At 40.1% G+C, this 19,304-nt stretch overlaps 1 protein-coding gene across 8 annotated transcripts in view; it reads left to right on the forward strand.

Annotated features, from left to right (window-relative positions):
• The window catches only part of ATF6 (activating transcription factor 6), a 77,779-nt gene that overhangs the window by 3,562 nt on the left and 54,913 nt on the right, over positions 1 to 19,304 (forward strand). For all 8 annotated transcript variants that reach the window (XR_013957364.1, XR_013957365.1, XM_080622809.1 and 5 more), the window contains exons 7-10: positions 2,614 to 2,834; positions 6,524 to 6,709; positions 7,132 to 7,223; positions 18,933 to 19,076. Coding sequence is in view for 6 of the 8 variants with exons in the window: in XM_080622809.1 (XP_080478935.1) it covers positions 2,614 to 2,834; positions 6,524 to 6,709; positions 7,132 to 7,223; positions 18,933 to 19,076 (643 nt within the window). In the remaining 2 variants the exon portion in view is untranslated. The remainder of the gene's footprint in view (positions 1 to 2,613; positions 2,835 to 6,523; positions 6,710 to 7,131; positions 7,224 to 18,932; positions 19,077 to 19,304) is intronic.

Raw genomic sequence — 19,304 nt, forward strand, 5'->3', positions numbered from 1 at the left:
TCTTGAGCCCAGTCTTGGGGCAGAAACTATGTTTGGGATGGTTGTTAGAACGGTTAAGTTTGGCAGGTGAAATAGGAGGGATAGAAGTAAAACAGAGGGGTCCTAACATGCTTTGCTGAAAAAGCTTTGACTGAGAAGATGGCCTTATTCCTCTCACATAGTCCAGTGAGAAACAGCATTCACCTGGGCGTTAGGTGGAATGGAAGACAGTGTAGCAAAAGAGGCTATGCTGAGCACTGGTACGTGTGGAGATAAAACTGCTGATTTGGAAAGATCCCTATAAGCCCTTTGCTCTGCTCTGCTTGTGATGGCGAGTGGTGCATAAAGTGATTGCGGTGCTATTCTGTTGTAATCAAAGGAAGATCTAGCAGAATTAGGATGGCTTGAATGAAACTTGTAAGTTGGGGAGGTGTGATAAAACTTTTTTTTTTTTTTTTACACACATGAAATTCTGCAACAGAATGGTGGGAACATGAGTTTATGGCTTTTTATCTCGCCAAACAGCATTATCTAGGATGTTGTGAAATCTGCTAAAAGCAAAATGTGCTGAAAGTTGAGAATCATGTCAGAGGTTAGAAAAGTTGTTTATAGCTGCAAGCTGATGTTAAAAAGAAGCAAGTGATTTCCCGTCCACTGATAATTCTTCATTCCTCCTGTTGCCCTGTAATAGATTTTTGAAGTAGCTTGAGCCTCATTTCTGAATCTAAAGCACTATTCTACTCTTCAGCTAAGGCAGTTGCATTGCTGAAATTGTTTGATGCAGTTGCTTATTTTCACCAGCTGATGGCTTGTGGTTGACATACAGGCACTGAGGCATGAAATGAAAAGGAGACAAATACTTAAGAACCCGTATCTAGAAATTAGTGAAATAGTGAAAAATCTGTCTTCATTACTAATTGCTCATCCATCAGGAGTTAAGCCAAAGCTGTAGCAGCTGACATTTTGTTACAACATGCCTAAGATTATTAAACTGCTTAAAACACAGGTCAACACAGTCGTCATGACCTAATTCTTATTCGTTCTGATGTTCCAGCTGATAAAATACTGTCTCGAATAAGGAATGTTGGGGATATGGATTTCTTGGACATAAGTATAGTACTGTGAAGACTAGCTTCTCCTTTTTCCTGAAGAAAAATCAGGAGCATAGTTTCTGTGAGGCACTATAGAGGAAATACTTTTGGGAAAGTATTTCCATGGCATGTATTTACTTTAACTGCTGCTGTGTTTACAAATTCTGTTGTGCTCCTTCCATAACAAAAGCCATAAGGATCTTCATTAATCAAAATTCCCTGCACATGACAAGTTGGAGCTACCAGTTTGAAATATGCCATTATCTTCAAAAGAATGTGTGGAATGGTGTTTTTATAGTCACTTTTGTAAAAGCTGAAAGAAGAAGGCATGATCTTATAGCATCACATACTTTGTGCCTAAAAAAAATGTTGAAATCTAAAATTCACTATTTGATGTTCTTAATAGGGTGGTACTGACTTAGGATGTCTTTGAGATTATCTCTGCAAAAAAAAAAGAGATCTTATCCTACACCTTGTATGTAAAATCTTGGTGCTAGGTGAATTACTTCATTTGTCACCTTCCAGAAAGTTGGGTAAATGCCGTAATACATTATGCATTTTGGTTGGAATGCTCAGCTGGAATGTGCTGTTTCTGAAAGCTGGCGAGGTCATCATGTTTCAAAGGATTAGAGACACGTCCATGTGTTGTCAGACAACAAAATATTACTCAAGCACCTGCTTGAGTTAAATGTAGTTGTTGGACTGAAATTTCTTGGAATTGAGTTTCTAATTCTATTTCAAACTCTGTCAAAATTACCTAATTTTTTCCGCTTGCTTTTCTTTAAGCTCTATTCAGCTTGTGTATAAAATTTCTTGCATGACATTTTTTAAAAAGTCTTGTCTTAGTGTGAATTGGGGCTGTGACTTGTGTTTTGAAAGTGTTACTTACATTGTTCGTTCTTGTTCATCTTCTTTCTCCATGCTGTTTCTGAATTGGTTTGTACAGTATGAATTAATTCTGTGTACTAAGGTTTCAATTCAATACAGCAATAAGGTAAGGATGAACAAAAGGGAGAAGGAGGACTGAGGTAAGCTAAGTTCTTTGAAAAAGTGGCTCAAAGTGCATCAAGTGTTAGCAATACTGAAATGAGTAATGTTTCTTGCAAGTGTCAACTTTTATTAACTTTGAAGAGCTTTTGGGAGAGAGCCTTATTTTTCTGATCGCTTTAGTATGTGGTCTTGGTTTGCAGGATGGATAAAGAGCCCTGCAAACTTTTTAGCTTTTGGGGTTTTTTTGTTTAGTTTTTTGTTTGCTTTGGTTTGGGTTTTTTTGTGGGTGTTTTTTGGTTTTGGGGTGTTTGTGTGTGTATTTGTTTTTGTTTTGTTTTTCTCTTCTCCTAGCCTGTGGAATATACTAACATGGTAGAATTGAACTTGAGATAAATTGTGCAGGGCAGGAGAGGAAGCAAAGCTTTCTACTCATATATCATGTATTTTATACTCATATATTTTATATGTATATATATAAAGTATTCCCCTACAAACTGTTCACATACAATTCCATTTCATATGCTGAGCACTCCTGTTTGTTCTTGTGTTCTAGGTCAATCTGTGATGCTCCCCCAGTCCACTGTTGTACAGCTCCAAGCTTCTGGGGTGCTTCCTGCCTCCCAGCCAGTCATTGTTGTCGCCGGAGGGACCACACCACTTCACAAACATACTGTGAATGCATTGCCTTCAGCTGCTGGAAGTGGCTCAATAACTGGCAAAATAACAGTGACAAAGCCCTTGCTTCAAAGCACTACACCAGCAACGGGGCTGGATGTAAGTTCTGTCTGCGTGAGATAGCTAATAACCAAAGCTTGGAAACAGTTTTCAGTTACCTGCATATGGGATATAATGGGAAAACCAGGTCTCTTTAGAATCTCAGGAAGACTGAGCTATAGTTGAGCTTGTTAATATGATTTCTAACAGTAAACAGGGAGTTCAGCAGCTTAGCAAAGAATGGGAAGGAATAACTTGAAATTTGCTGGCCTGTCTGGAGTTGCAGATCAGGTATGCAAGCATTGTGGCAGGAGGCAGTGCTGATACGTTTTTCCTTCACTTGTTTTCTCAAAAAGCTCTCAGTGGCTGGAGCTCTCTTACATAGAGGAAGATTTGATATATCTGGTTTTTGATTAGTGCTAAACCAATTTTCTAATGAATATAATAAACCACTTTTTTGGAAGTAGATGAATTGGGAATGTCAGCAGTAGGCCTAATTCTTTTTCCATCCGCTTCCCAGAGTTTACTCGCCTTTTTAAGAAAATTCAGGTATTGAATTTCATATGATCCTAATCTGTTCAGACTGCCTTTTGATCGTATCCTGAATTGAGTAGAAAAAGGGTAAGCTTTCAGCAGTCACTGTGCAGATAAGTTTTTTCCACAGTAACTCACAGTAAGCAATAGGTGTAAACAGAAACAGCTTTTGAGATACATGGGCTTTTTTTCACCCTTCAACTTTGATGTCTTAACTAGCTAGCAAGCTGGGTGTTAACTTGATTTAGTTCACAGAGATCTGGAGCTGCTTTGTTTGGATTTTGTTTTCCAAAGGAAGGCATGGTTGTGGAAAGTACTGAAGCTTCTTTGAGGCTTTTAAGCTCTCAGGGTTCCTCAGTGTGGTAATCCAAGCACAGTTGTCATGAGTTGAGGGTCCTAATACGTTTCTCTGTAAGGGAGAAAATACTGATGCCCATTCTCATGAAATTTTGCAGTATAGTCACCTGCTTATTAGCGATGCAGGGAGTTGTTTCTCAAAGGCATGTGCTTTCTGGCTTCTTTGGAGGGATGTAGTTGTATGGTTTCCTAGTGTCTGAGAATTGCCATTAATGCTTGGATGTTAAATTTTCCTCACTATTTGTGTTTGTGTGCTGCATTTTTGAGTGAAAAATTATTTGCTACAAGTAATTCGGTAGCCAGACTGCAATGGAAACCTAATTTTGAATCTGCAAGAAGCTAAGAAGAGTCCATCAGTAGATGGACCAGGTAAGAGTGCTGCGGTTTTAAATTATAATTGCCTGCCATGCAAGACCAAACTAGAGACCCGTCAGTAGTCATTAGGTTTGTGACTCCCATTATCAAGACTAGCATGGCACCCTGCCACTGTCTGAGTATAAGGTTTAATTGACAAAACCCCCTTCTTGTCATCACACTTCATATAGACATCTATGACAGTAGTAAAATGGGTAGCTGGGGTACCTCATGGCTGTTTGTTTTGAATCATGGTAGTGTATTTACACCTGAAGCTGTTTTAGGGAGGCAGTTTTCAGAGTTAGTATTAGCCTAAATGCTGCACATCTTACCTGTGTTTATTGAAACAGAAGAAAGAGTTGTGACTGCTCTTTGGTGCATACTGAAAAATAGCACTTTGAAAAGGAACAAATGTTTGGAATACAGATGGCTCCAGCAGGGTTAAAACATCTTGTGACTGCCTCAGATGCCATGTGTGTCTGTCAGAGCTGCACAGATGTAGCTGTCATTTGAGCTCTGTAACGTGGTTTTGTTTGCTGTCTAAGCAGATATTGCAGGATAAAAAGAAACACTGCAGGACTTTCTTTTGGGCTTAGGAGGGATAAACTGGTAGCTTAACGCTCAGCCCTTCCAGTGGATTAGGCTAAGATTGGCTGATAGCAAGCTGTGAGGCCCTGTGTGTTGGTTATCCTGATGGTACATGTTTACACAGCTTGCCAGCCATGGGGAAGTGCCAGGCTTTCAGTGGGGTCACTCTTCACTAGGAAACTGGTTAAGAACTTTCCACTAGGAAACTGGGCAAAAAAAAAAAGCTGCCTAAGCAAGCCACACTTCCAGTGGCAGGCAAGAGGCACTTAACTGCAAAAGCAGACTGCCTTTCCTGTTGCGATTGAGTGATAATGAGGGCATAACAGTAGGTGTGTGGGGGAATTCAGTTTAGCTCTGTCATTATAGGGCCTTTCTGTCATGTTTCCACTCATGGATCTAACTCATGGAGAAAGGATTTAATTCTGCCTCCCACTTCTGGTGACAAGAAGATATTGAAAATGTGGTAAAAATTAGATTATGGAAAATTACTTCAACGTAGGTGTGGATTTCTATTAAAGAATCCTGTTTTCTGTGAGTACATTGGTTAGTTTTCATATGAAATAAAACTCATTAGTCAAGTTGTGTTCTGTTGAGTTAGAGACGGGAAAACCCACATCCTTCATGAGAACAGAGAAAACACTGCATAGGTTTTGTATGCCTACATTTAAGACACATCGTAGAAGATGGCAGTTCTCATAAGCTAAGAAGCCAGCCAATGTGAAGTTGAAATGGTTTGTACGTTCAACTGTTTCTTAACTTTCCCAAAGTGTGTACCGAAACCTGTGGAGTGTGAAAGACGTTCCTACCACCTAGTGCCAGAAATGCAGGTTGTTTTGGAATGGAAGTTTAATTTTGCTCAGAACTGGGGGAGACGAAGGGCAGCCATGAGGGAAGATCATGAGGGGAGAGGAAGGGTGGCCATGAGGGGGGATTGTGAGGGGAGAGGAATGGTGGCCATGAGGGAAGACGAGGAGCAGTCATGAGGGGAGATTGTGAGCGGAGAGGAAGGGCGGCCATGAGGGGAGATTGTGAGGGAGATCATGAGGGAAGAGGAAGGGTGGCCGTGAGGGGAGAAGAGGGATGGCGGAAGGGGTGAGTGGCATTTGTGAGGGGGAGCAAGGGCAGTCATAGGATGTGAGGAGAGATCATGAGGGGGGAGCAGGGGCAGCCATGAGGTGTGAGGGATGGCCATGAGGAGTAGGAATGGCAGCTATACCTATACAGTGTGGGCCACTAGGGGGGGTAGATGAGGAGGAGCTGCGTAGAGGTCATGCGGAGCAGCCGTAAGGGGAGATCTTGAGAGAAGATCAGTTTGCCCTTAGTGACATGGCTTAGTGGTGGGCTTGGCCGTCCTGGGGTGATGGTTGGACCAATGATAGTAAAGGTCTTGTCCAACCTAGCTGATTCTGTGAAGTAGCAGTTTATTTGTAAAGTGCATGAGTTTGTAAAGACTGAAAACAGAAGACAGTCTGAATGTAGTTAGGACTGTTTGAAGTAAGGTTTTACAACAAACCTTTCACTTCTTCATGTAGCCTATAAACTGGTGAATGGTAAAGTGAAGGTGAAAGACATTCTTGCTACCTTGCAGACCTGAAGATACGTATCTTCTGTGCTTTTTGATCAGCTGCTTGAGTATACATTTTTTGTCCTCCACACACAGAAGGCTTAAGAATGCAGGAGAAAACAGAGACAGTGCAGGACCTGTTTTTTTCATGTTATATTTCCATGAGCTGTAACTTTTGGAGATGTACTGTGATTCCTAGTTGCCTCTATGCTGAACGTTTCAGCTCATTTGAAACAGAGGGCAGAAAGCTATCTATGCAGACTTTTGCCAAAGTAGAGGAGCAGACATTATGCATGAAATAGAGGCACTTTAACTTGTGGATCATTAACAGGCTTCTGTATTTTCTGTCCAGGTCAATGTCTTGAGACGGCAGCAGCGCATGATCAAAAACCGTGAGGCAGCCTTTCAGTCACGGAAAAAAAAGAAAGAATACATGTTGGGGCTGGAGGCGAGACTGGAGGCAGCCTTGTTGGAGAACGAGAAACTCAAGAAAGAAAACAGCACACTGAAGAGGCAGCTGGATGAGATAGTGTCGGAGGTAAGAGACTATGATGAAGAACTGACTTTATAAAAAGTTGCTCTGATGGAAGTTGCGCGTAAACAGAATCATGGAAATGTTGATTGGAAGATCTTTGGGGGTTTCTGGCTCAGCCTCCCACTCCAAGCAGGACTTTCACCAACTCTGGGTCAGGACAGCTATCACACTATCTAGTTGACTTTTAATTCATTATTTCATGGTTCTCCTGAATTTTTTGGTGAGCAGATAGACTGGCTGGAAGCTGAGTATAATGTACAAACAAGAGAGTTTTATTTTTAAGTTGTCCTGGTGTGTATTCATACACAATTAGGCAAATATCAATCTAAAAAGCAAGCCTGGTTTGCTGTATTTAGCTTTTGACATACCTTTGCATGCTTGTGCCCCTTTTTTATTGCATGTCTTCTCTGTTTTTTCGTGTCTAGAATGAGAAGCTCAAAGTATCATCTCCAAAAAGAAGGACCCTGTGTGTGATGGTTATACTGGCTTTCATAATGTTGAATTACGGTCCATTGAGGTAAGCTGCGTAGGAATTACTCTTTGCATAGAAAGTTTGCTGTCTGGTGATTTTTGCTTGAATCTTTAATACAGACAGTGTTATATTTTAAAGCCTTGAGCTTGAAACCTGACTTCTGTCCTTTACTCTCCTCTTGCATAGGGGAAGACTCATCTGTATTATGGTTCCCCTTTTGGAATCCTTCTGGCAAAAAGAGCTAGATCTTGTACTTTTAATTTCTTCTGGCTCAGCATTTTGTCAGTCAATGCAGTGTACAGCAGTTTGTCTGCTCCATTTATCCCCAAGGAGATTAAAAAGCCATGTTTGTGACTTTTTTCCTAAAAGGATTCTAGACTTTGAGAGCCCATCTGCTTGTTTATACCTATGCTACTCCCAATAGCTATGAGTTTAAGCTGCTTCTAGCTCCCAGTGCAGGAAATCCCACTCTTTTTCCAGTGCTTTGCAATCCTGACCATTAGATGTGTCTAGGCAAAATCTTCCTCATTACAGTGTAAGCCCTGTATTACTTGTCTTCTTGATCTGGTGAAGAGGTTGTTCCCTCTCCTTAATTAGCTGAAGTGGTAATCAAAAACCTCTCTTGTTTGAGCTGTATCAGAGGGGCATAGGAACCAGGGAACAGGGAGGAAGTACTGCATTTCTTCCAGACACTTTATAAAGAAATCTATGGAAGAGAGGAGATTAAAGATGGATATTTCTTGCACAGATTTAACCTGGATTTAGAACATAAAGAAGAAACTTTTATATGAAGCTGTTCACTTTTTCAAAAGGGGAAGGTATTTCAGTAGATTCCCACTCAGCAGTGTCTCCATTTGTCCTCAAAACCCCAGTCAATTTAAAGGAATGGTGTGGAATAAATCTGGAGGAAGACTTTTTTATGACTGTGATAAATTTTTACAATGTTGGTGTTTGTATTTTTAATAATATTAGAAAATTTGTGAATGCTAAAATTACTTTTGAAGTATTTGCACTTACTGCACATACTGTTTACCTCAGGCAGTGAAATACAGCTGATAGTTTGATATGAATGCTTTTAAGATAGACTATTTCTTAATGCATTTATGTTTTGTATTGGGATTTTTTGCTATCAGGTAGAAAAATCAACTTCCGGACACTAAGTGATTAATTTGTACATCCCAATTGCATTTGCAGTCATTACCACTCACTTGAGAGACAGTTCGTGAGAACTATTAGAACCACTAATCTTTTTGAAGCTGAAAGAAGTTTTAGTTGCCTCCACATTACAGTGAGGAGTTGGAATGTATAAAGCTCTTGCATAGTTTTGAGAGGCTTGGAAACATAGAGAAGGTGGTGGAATTATTTTACTACAGTGCTCCAAAGCTCCTGCGTCAGCTTCAGTACCCGCAGGAATGAGTAAGGTTTTGAGCTTGATAGCAAGAAACTGCTGTCACGTTAGACTGAAAGGACAGTCTGTGTTCGTATCTTTGCAACAGTTTGTGACTATAGAAATGTGACAGGGTTAGTTTCTTGATGTATTTGGTGTTTAATAAAGCAGATAAAGCAAAAAAATTCTTGGATGTCTGGCTGTTCCTGGCCAGTGTAGTAGCTGAGCTTGCCAGTGTAATTGCTGTGCCTGAACTAGGTGGTCTGCATCAGTACTGGTTTTAGACAGTGAAGAGAAATGTAACTTCAAATTTGCAAGGAATTACTCTTTCTGCCTTCCGTGGGGGTTTTTTTGTGTTGTTTTTTTTTTTTTGTTTGGTTTGGTTTTTTGTGTTTTTTGTTTGTTTGTTTGTTTGTTTGTTTGTTTTCCCCTTAGCAGGGTAAGTGCTTACACTCAGTTGAAACACCAGACTGTATCAAGGTGCTGTGAATGTTAGTTGTGCAATACCCTTTGGATGGCCCAGAATATGGGATACACAAAACATTACTTAAGATTTCACTCTCATATGCATTTACATCCTTTTGTAGAGGTGTCACTGAATGGTAGCTCCATGAATGTGATAGCCATGATTCTTGGTCTGCTTAGACTTTAACAACCGACGCTTACAATACGTGATGTTTTTCAGTCTCTGCAACTTCTTACAGAAATAAATAAATTTTTTTGTTATAATTTCCGTGCTAACTTATAGTTCAACAAAAGTACTTTCCCCCCCAAGTCAGCTAACTGTGGAATACCTAATTTCTATGCAGTGGTCAACTGGAGATAAATATGATTTGAAACTTTGTGACAGTGTTGCCATTTCTTCTATATAGGAAATAATTTCTCTTGCATTCCTGTGTGGAGGAAGGTGTGATAGCATTCAGGCAAAGGATGTTTTGATTCAAATATATTAGCACTGATTATTTGATTGTTTAAAACCAATTAACCATTGCAAAGAGAAAGTAACATCCCAAAAAGCAAAATTGTGACAAATTCACCCCCTAAATTCTATAGCAGACTTTGAAATTCCCTTTGCTGGCCCTATTGTGAGACGATTCTCTGATTCTTAACTGGAAATGAAAGGATTCTTTGAGGGCTAGAGGTGGTACGAAAGAACAGATACATGAGTTTTCTCTTTAGTTGCTTATTTCCTTCAAATCACGGAAGGCAGGGAAGTGACTGTATTGTTCTGGGATGGGGGTGTGAAGCTGAGGGACGGGGAGTCCTGCAAACCCTCTGTGGCCTGCAGTAGTTTAGTAGATGTGCACTTGGCACACCACAAGAAAAAAATCATCTGGATAGTTGGCTGTGTAGTTAGTTCTATATTTTCTTCTACCTCAATGGATGTGTATTGCAGTAACACTGGTTCACACATTAGTCTTAAGCCTTGCTGACTGTGTATGTAAGTGGAGAGATGTTTGTGATATTTCATGGAGGGCTGAGGCTGTGCTATTCTGCTTTTTTAAGATTATGGGAAGCAGTTCAGGACGTGGCAGCCCTTGGCACACAAGTAGAGCAGATAAAACTATTTCTGCCGACACATTTTTTTCATGCTGACAAATATGCTATGTGTGTGGGTAACCCTGTAATACTGAACTTGTGACTATGGGAACGGGGCTGAAAGTCTGGTGGGGAAGCTGGTGTATTGACCTAAGAAACCTGTTTCAAAATATTGGAGGGAGAGTCCAATCCTGTCTGCTTAATTGCCAACAAGCTTTTAAGAACATTCTGCTGTGTTAGACATGGTGCCGTGTTATCTCTGAGAAAAGAATGTAAGTTGAACGAAATATAAATAGAATATGAATATGAATTGAATACTTTCTGGTTGTGAAAGTGGCTTGTATAAAGTTAATGATAACTCTTCATTATGTTGTACTGTGGGCTAAACTCTTCTGGGTGTGTTGATATCTTGTATAGAAAACTGAAATTTTCAGTTATTGAAAGCAGAAATAATTTAGCAGGAATTTTATTAGTGTAAGTTTCTATTTTATCTATTTGCTTTATACTAGGAGAAGGGTGCCAAGGAATTTCCCATCTGTGTGTCAACAAACTATTCTCTAATCTTTTTGAATTATTTGGATTTAACATCTATAAAAACTTCCTTTTATTATTATTTAAGAGTGATTGGTGAGGTATATGAAAGGAAAAAGCTAAAAACATTTTGATTCAGTTCCTTGCAGAGGTCACCCCCTTGCTCCAGTCTTACATATCAGGACGTGTAGAACAGAAATTGGAACCCACAGTATTTGCACAAAAGGCCTAGTTTGTGCATGCAGCTTGGTTGGGAGCTGGAACCATGATGTCTGGAGGCAGGTATCTGGGAGGCAGCATCTCCTGCCTTCAGACTTACCTTCTGTTAGAGCCAGTGTGCATCAGCACAGCTGCGTTCTCAGCTGTTGTGGTACCCCTGAGATTGCTAACTTGTAGCATTAAGAAACATCTAATTAGCTGTGAATTTATTTATTTGTTTTTTTAAGTGCTTTCAACATGCAAACTGAAAATTTTCTGTTACAATTCCTACATGCCTTTTTTTTTTTTTTTTTCTTGTTTAATTTCCACGTTTGTTTTGGACTGTGCCTGGGTAGTAAGCAGACCTGAAAATGGATTAAACAAGCACAAACAGTGCTGAAACAAATGAAACTTAAGCACATGTTCTAGTCTAAACAATCCTTGTATTTATTTTGGGAATATTTTACTTTTGTTTCTTTTCCTTTTTTCCATTTGAATATAAATTTTCTTGGGTGCTGGGGTTTTTTTTAATGCAAGTCCTATATGTGATAGTAAAGTATTTCAGGGAACTAACCTAACTAATATGTAAAAAGTAGACAAGGAGAGTGATCACGGAAGATGCAAAACTGTAACTTTTCTGCATCTCTGGTAAGCCACATACTTGCTAGTGGCCCTAGTGTTACTTTCGTGACTATGGAAACTGTTCAACTACTTATTTTCCCCTTTAATCAGTCTGTTCAAGCTTAGATGGTGGTCATCATCTAACAGCAGTCTTAAAGCATTTATAAAGATGTCAGCCAGCCAGAATGTCTCCTACCATTTCAGATAGTTAGTGGACAGAAAACAGAAAAATACGAAGTTGGAGAGAGGAAAGGCAGATCTGCAATGAGAAGGTGGTGTGATTTTTGAAATTAATTTTGAGGGTTTTTTTTTTTTTTTTCTTACAAGTTGGCCACCTCTATATGGCTGGAAACCCTTTCAAACTAGAAAACAGACTTGATGATGTAACCAAAAATTCTTAAGCTGAGTGGTGGTTGATGGAGCTAAGTAAAGCTGCTGCTTCAAAATCTCTTGTGTCCTGCTGACCTACAGCAGCTGCACTAGAATTGCTGGCCTTTTTGTAGAGACTTCCTTGCAGCTCCTCTCTAGAGTATCCTGATAGGTTTTCTTTTACTTTCCAGGACTATCCTGGAAACTGAATGGTCTATTAAAAATTTATATCCGCTGAGCTATCTGCAAATGAAGACACCAGCCTGGGTAGCTGGGAAGTGTGCTTTGTGTGCTGTTGTTGTAGACTGCAACAAATGAAGAAGTGTATTTTTTTGACTCCTGCAAGACTGTGTGTGATTCATTTCTTAGATTGGTAGCACAAATATTAAAATAAAAATCCAAAAGTGCTAAGGTTAAGTGTCTTTTACTAAAAATGACAAAATTGCTCAAGGGTTGTTCAGCTGCATGCTACCATGATCTGCTGCTCTTAAAGGATAAAGTAAGAAAATATAAGTCTTTCACCAGCACCCAGATAAGCATCCAATCTAGTTTGCAGTCTTCTAAGTCAGTACTGATGTAGCCTGCTGAGCTTTTGGAGCATGAGTGATTTGAGCTGCTGAAAGCACCATCCATTGAGCACAGTTGTGTTGGTGTCAGTATGGTTTAGAGCCCTTACTCAAGCTGAGCAACCTTGAATTGGTGTATGGAAGAGCAGGATTATTCTGAAGTTTGGTGCATTCAGCAGTGATTTTATACAAGTCTTCTATTGTTTGACCCTTAATGCTGGACTCCTTGATTAAAGGATTGGATTCATCTTATGGCAAGCAGGAGCTTAGGGATACTGTGGTGGTGATATGTCAGAAGGTTTAAGAAATAATTTTGTAGTTCCCTTAAAAGAGCATTAGCAGTGTGGGCAGCACAGCACTGAGATTCAGACCATGCTGAGACTTCAGCCCAGGACTGGCTGCTGTGTTATGGTAACAGGATTAGCTCCTTTGCCCACACAGCTAATTCAAGAGGACATTTGGGGTATTTTCAAACACATCACAACAATGCTTCATCTTGCATTCGAGCTCATCAGCAGGTGATCATTAAACTTCTTAACCATGGCCCATGATTTCCTTCAACTGTAGGCTGGATAGTGTTGTCTAAACTTGCATTGCTTGAAGCATCTCTGAAAGATGTTCTGAGAATAGAGATTCACAAATCATGGGCAGTACAATAGCATGAGTGTCTTACTGTTAGTTCATACAATCCTTCCTTATGCTCAGTAAAGGATAGAAAAGGATTGTTTCTCTGCTTTTTGCAAACCTCAATAGCCTTTCATATATCTTTAAGAGGTCAGTAGACTTAAATGTCGTGTATACCTGAAAGTATGCAAATAGACATACAAATATTAATTATCACAGTCAAAGGGCTATGAATTTCTTACACAGTAATAGAGAGGAACTGATGAAATGTAAAGAGAAAATTATTAGATGAGTACACGAGGCATAGAGCAGCACTATGTTAGCCAACTGCTTCTGGATGCCAAGGAAGTACAGAGCCCTCTGAGTGTTTTAGCAAAAGCTCTCTCTGAAAGACATTTGTATCTCTTAACGCCTCTAATACAGGAAGCTTACTTTGTTGTTTCTGATACTGAAAGAATATGTTTTAATGCTGAATTGAGTGTACATTTTTATTGACGATGACCCAAAGCTGGAAAACTGTTTTTGCAGCACGCCTTTGGTCTTTTGTTGTTTCTCCTTGAAGAAAAAGAGAGAGGAGAGAGAGAAATTGCGAGGAAAGAATGGGTTGAGTAACTTGGATTTAGGTTCAGGTTCTGACCTTTCAGAACCTCTCTTGATGGCTTGGCACTTGAATAAAATTGAATATCCTTGATTTTCTTCAAACTACAACTGCAGGAGCAGGAAGTTATTCCTTCCACCTTCCTTTACTGTGCATCCTGACAGAGTTGTGCCTTGCCTAGCTGTGCTCGCTTGCCTTGTCCTGCTGCTGCTGGTGCTGAGCCTGTGCAGAATGCCAGATGCACTCTCTGATAGCTTACTCTTTGCTCCACATGTTCATCTGCTGGGCTGGGAGCAAAATGCAGAAAGTTTTTGCCCTGAATGAACATTGCAGTTGAGACAGTTTGCATCAGGCCTGTCCAAGCTTTGTCAGTAAGATTGAACCCACTTCCAAATAATATAGTTTTCTAATACAGTTTTCTAAGCAAAAGTAAATGCTCTGGGTGCCAATACTTGCTTTTTTTCCTTTTCTAACAGCTTTATGATAAATAAATTGCTTTTTTAAAGAAAGAAAAGTACAAAAATCCGCAGAGATTATCCCTCCAGTTTGGATTGCTTTCCTCATCCTCCCTAGGTCAGGTTCCTCTTACTAGCTGAGCACTCACAGAAGGTAGCTCTGAGCAGCCTGGCAGGAGAAGGTAGTGCCTTGCTGTCAGCAGATGGTGCCCTCTGCGGGAATAAGAAACAGGAAATACTTTCCAGAGAGCCTTTGGCATGCTGGCAGCCTTGTCTGGAATCACTTAAGATGAGGACAAGGTCCTTGGTTGGTGTCTTCTTGCAATGTCAACTTTAGCCCATTGGAAACATCCCAGCTTGTATTCAGAAATGGTTCTATCCCCAGAAAACTCTGTTATGATATCACTGTTGGCTTTCGTCTACAAATTACTGTACAACTTTAATGTCAGTATTCAAAAACTTGAAGTGCACAAGGTTTGTTCAGCCAGAAGTACAAATGAAATTTAGTTTGGGCTCCTGGCAAGACTTGCTTTCACATTTATCACACTGACATTCAAACCAAAGAAGTAAAAATACAGCAAAAATATCAGGTGCCATTAAACGCCTGGAGAAACCATGACAGGAGTGTTGCTTTTCTTTCCCTCCTATAACCAAATTTATCTACACTTTAGAACAAACATCTGCATGAAGTATTTAGTGGTTCTTTCTTTTTTCCTTGGATCGAGTTTTGCATCTTAAACAAGCCGATAGCTCAGCCAGCTTGGACAGGGTGTTTGTGGCTCTGTGAAAACCCTTAATGCTCACAGTATCTGGATGTCCAAATGTACACTGCAAAGCCTTAGTAGGTGCCCCAGGTGTGTAAATGTGGCCAAACAGAAAAGCTTACAGCTTCCAACTTCTAACTGTCCATCTTGTTAAGTAGAGCGGTTTCTCAGCTCCGGTTTTTCCTGACTTTTAATGTGGGACAGCAACTCCAGTTCCTGCAAATAGTAGGACTTGTTCAGGACAGATACATCAAAATGTTCTTTCTTTTCCAAATTCTCATCTTGTAGCCCAGCAGAATGAAAATATTGTCCATGCTTTTGCTATCTGTCATATGAAGACTTCTTCTAAGCAGCTATTGATCTCTTAGCTGAAAATACTGTTTTTCTGAAGACCTTTTTTTTTTCCCTGTGGGAAAATGGGATCATCTACCTTTCTTTGTCACTGTTTCCGAAGTTTCTTTTACCTGATGTTTCTAAACGCTCAGTATTGACTCCATCTTTAGTGTAACTGTGTTGGGATCTGCTCTGTAGATGGTTCCTGTTCCAGCTTTTGTTGTAGCTGTTCTGCCTAGTACTTGTAAAACTCAGTATGCCTCAGTTGGGCAGGTGTTTCCAGATGTACCTCTGCAGGAGAGGTCCATCCTGCTTAAGGGATTTCTTGGTCTAAAGTCATGCTTTTCCCCCTTGTCAATTTGAGATGTCAAAGGAGCAATATTTCTGATACCCTGTGTCATACCCTCATGTACCCACTTGGCAAGGAAAGGTCTTTGAGAATAAGTCAGAAGATATAGACTGTTACCTACATGTCCTCTCCTATCTGTTACCTGAAGATGGAGCCGGTATTTACAGACAAACTCCGTAAGTAACCTCTTGTGGAAGTAAGGAAGGGGAAGAAATGATACCACAGAACAGCAATGTCATCTGTTCAGATGCGGGGGAAAACTGGCAAAACTCCCCAAGTAACTAGTAGGTGGAAATAGGCAGTATTTCAAGTTGTGGAGCTTTTCCTCATTCAGAATGAAAGTTCATTTGGTTTTGAGTCATTGGCACAAACCAAAGGAGCAATGAAGGGGTTTTGTTTTGTTTTGTTTATTTTAAAGACATATTTGAGAAGGAAGCTTTTGGTCCTCCTCAGGGCCCTAAAAAAATTAATGGGAAAGGGAAGGCAAATATAGCCCATGCAGCTTAAGGCAGAAATTGCTGCTGGCTCTGCTTCAAAGGAGACATTCTGTAGAAAATTACAGTCCTGGTAAAGGGAAGAGCATTGGAATAAATACCATAAATAATACAAAATAAATTTTGTCCTCAAGTTGATGCCCATGTTCTCAGAAGTGGGAGCCATGGTTTTTGCCTGTAAGGATGGCAAAATGTACTCTGTTCACCTCTTTCTTTGTCTTTTTGCTGCTGAATATATCTTCTTTCAGGTTGAAACATAGAATCATAGAATAGTTAGGGTTGGAAAGGATCTTAAGATCATCTAGTTCCAACCTGCTTGCCATGGGCAGGGACACCTCACACTAAACCATGTCATCCAAGGCTCTGTCCAGCCTGGCCTTGAATACTGCTGGGGATGGAGCATTCACAACATCCTTGGGCAACCCACAACCCATTCCAGTGCCTCACCACCCTAACAGTAAAGAACTTCTTCCTTATATCCAATCTGAAAACATCCCATATTTAGCTGCTGCAAAAAGTGAAATTTAAATTGTGATTACAAGATTAAGGTGTTTTAAGCATGAGAAGAGTAAAAATAAATATTTCCTTTCTATTTAAAGCAAATATAATGAGGTGTGTGTGGTTTTGAGTAGCTGTACAGCTAAAACAACTAAATTACGAAAACTGAAGATTAGCTATGATTGCAGTGTGGTGCTTATCTTTATCCTTGATGGACTTGGTTTGGTTTTCTCTCCTTTTATTCAGAGTTCAAGGTTAACTGGAGTAGCAACGTATTGCATATAGCACTTCACCTCAGACTAGTTACCTCACCAAGCTGGAACCCAAAATAACAAGAATTGCCTTTGCAGAACACAGCAAACATTAAGGAAGAGCCATTATGGAAAAATTCAGATCTGTTACATTTCTGCTGATTAGGTTTTTGTCAGCTTTAGCTAAATAATTACAGGGAAAATTTCTCTGGTTTGATGTGTCATTTTGAACAAGAAAGTAGAGAAGTAGGATAGGAAGAAATGCCAGACCCAGTAGGTTCATCAACACACTGGAGGCTGATACACTTCAGGCTGTGGAGAAATGGTTCACAGGAGAGCTACAACTTTCAGATCTTTTAATGGATATTCTTGGTCTCATGAATAAACTTCCATATACTTTTAGCTGTCATGGCTCCAAATTAGGTAGAGCAGGGACATTTCACTGATAAGTGACTTCCAGAAGGAACATATGGCATCCCTTTAAGCATCAGCCTTAGTTTTGAGCTTTGGTTCTGGGCTTGAGACACTGTGAGCTGTGCTGATGCTTTCATTGGAGGCAAAGAAACATGATATCATAAAATATAGTAAATAGTGGCCATTGTTTCTGTAAAATTGAATAGCCTGGTGTTGCCTGATCTGTGAGGCTGTGAATAAACCATCCAGCTTTCCATGTTGTTCAGTAGCAATGAGACATTTGTAAGCTAATGTACATACACAGCAAGGAAACTGTAAGTACCTTTCTGCCCACTGTCGCTAAGTGAAAACAGAGCCTGTAGTACTTCTGCTGCCCTGAAAAGGGCACTTCTGTGCTGCTGCCTGAAAACCTGAAGGAAAGGGGGCAGTCAAAGCGATATCAGCCTGGATCTGGGATTGTCCTGGCTCCAGCAGTTCTGCAGAATGTGACAGTTATTCAAGGGGAAACCTGGGTTACTGCTAACAGGAGCATAACTGTCTTGGCAAAAGCAAGAGGATTGCTAAGCAACTATGTCTGTATGCCTTCTGCTTAGTTGTGTAGTATTTAATCTGACCTTCTTGCTAGTTCTTGCCTTTCTCTGTTATTACCATTTGTATTCATTGCTTGCTGCAAGGTGATGCCATGTAACAGATGAGATCTTTCCCTGCAGAGCTTATGCTCTGCTACACAAGGGAGATGGGGCATGAATTAAAATGTACTCTGTAGTCAGTGATCAACATGCATGACAAAGATCTCATCAGCATGCTGGGGTCTTGTTTTTTGTATTTCTCTGTGTTGCTGCTGGTGATGTTCTGCTGTTGTCAGCTAAGAAGGTTAGGGCTTGATTTTGTAAATAAGCATATTACAGGAAGCAGCCATGTTTACGCAAGAGTAAACCTAGCCTCTAGAGAGAATATATTGAAGATTTGCTTTTGTGCTTTTAAGATCTTTCATTTCAATTGCCCTCCTGAACTAAGGATGCAGTCAATCTTGTATAGCAGTCGCCTGGTCATTTTTCCAGCTCGCATGGAAATGCTGCTACCTTGATTTGCGTGGAGAGCAACACAGACGTTCTTGTGTTGGCTGGCTGAGCATCCCCCAGGGGAAGATCATTCAGCGCAAGAACAGACAGGGTATCTGGGACCATGGCCTGCTGCCGCTGTGTAGATGGGGTTGTGGGCCCTGCCAATGTTTCTAAATCTAAGTAGAATTAAACATATATAAGTTTGTGTATAGTTTTGTTAGATGTCTGGACTAATATTCCAGGCTTGCAGCTGCACGGAATTTGGTAGCTATATTTTTCTTACATATTGTATTCATATAAACTATGTCGACTGAGCTTTGAGGCTGATGAAAGTTAAAGTTCAGAGGTACTGTTATTTCAATGTGAGTAATTTTCTTATGCCTGCAGGTCTGGTTTACAAACAGATCACAGTTTCATCAAGTGAAGCTTATGGAGGAACATGAAAACAAGAGCATCAAAATCCTTAAAACAATTAAAACTGAAAAAGAGAGCAGAATAGTTTTTCTGCTACTAATGGTTTGAATGACAGTAATATAATGTCATATCATGTTTTTACATTAGCTATGACATGAGCCTTATCCCTGTAACATAGCAGCAGCCAGAAACTTACCCACCTGAGTATTTAACACCTTACAGTAAAGTGTCTTATAGTCCCTTTATATATGTGATATGTTTTACTATGGTTATTATGTCTTCCAGTGTATTTGAAAAGGATCCCAATGGAGTTGACTCCACTGCGAGTTCCAACCACAAGACCAGAAATCTTCTGGAGTTCTCAGCTAGGCAGGAGTCCAGCACAGTTCAGAAAATACCTGGGAACATCATTCCTGAGAAGAGTAATAGGTAAGATGAAAACTTTTAACGTATTCTTAGTGGTAGAGGGCAACTGTGCTTTCAGACCTCACTGCCCTTCCATTTGGTAACCTTTTTGGCAGTGTTATCACTCTCATGAGACCTCACTTGGCATATCGTCCACGAGGATGATCACCGAAGCACCTCCTGTATAAAGACAGGCTGAGAAAGTTGTGGCAGTTCAGCCTGGAGAAGAGAAGGCTTCGTGGAAACCTCATA

This window comes from Psittacula echo (genome assembly GCF_963264785.1).
Source record: "Psittacula echo genome assembly, chromosome: 7".
NCBI classification, from domain to species: Eukaryota; Metazoa; Chordata; class Aves; order Psittaciformes; family Psittacidae; genus Psittacula; species Psittacula echo.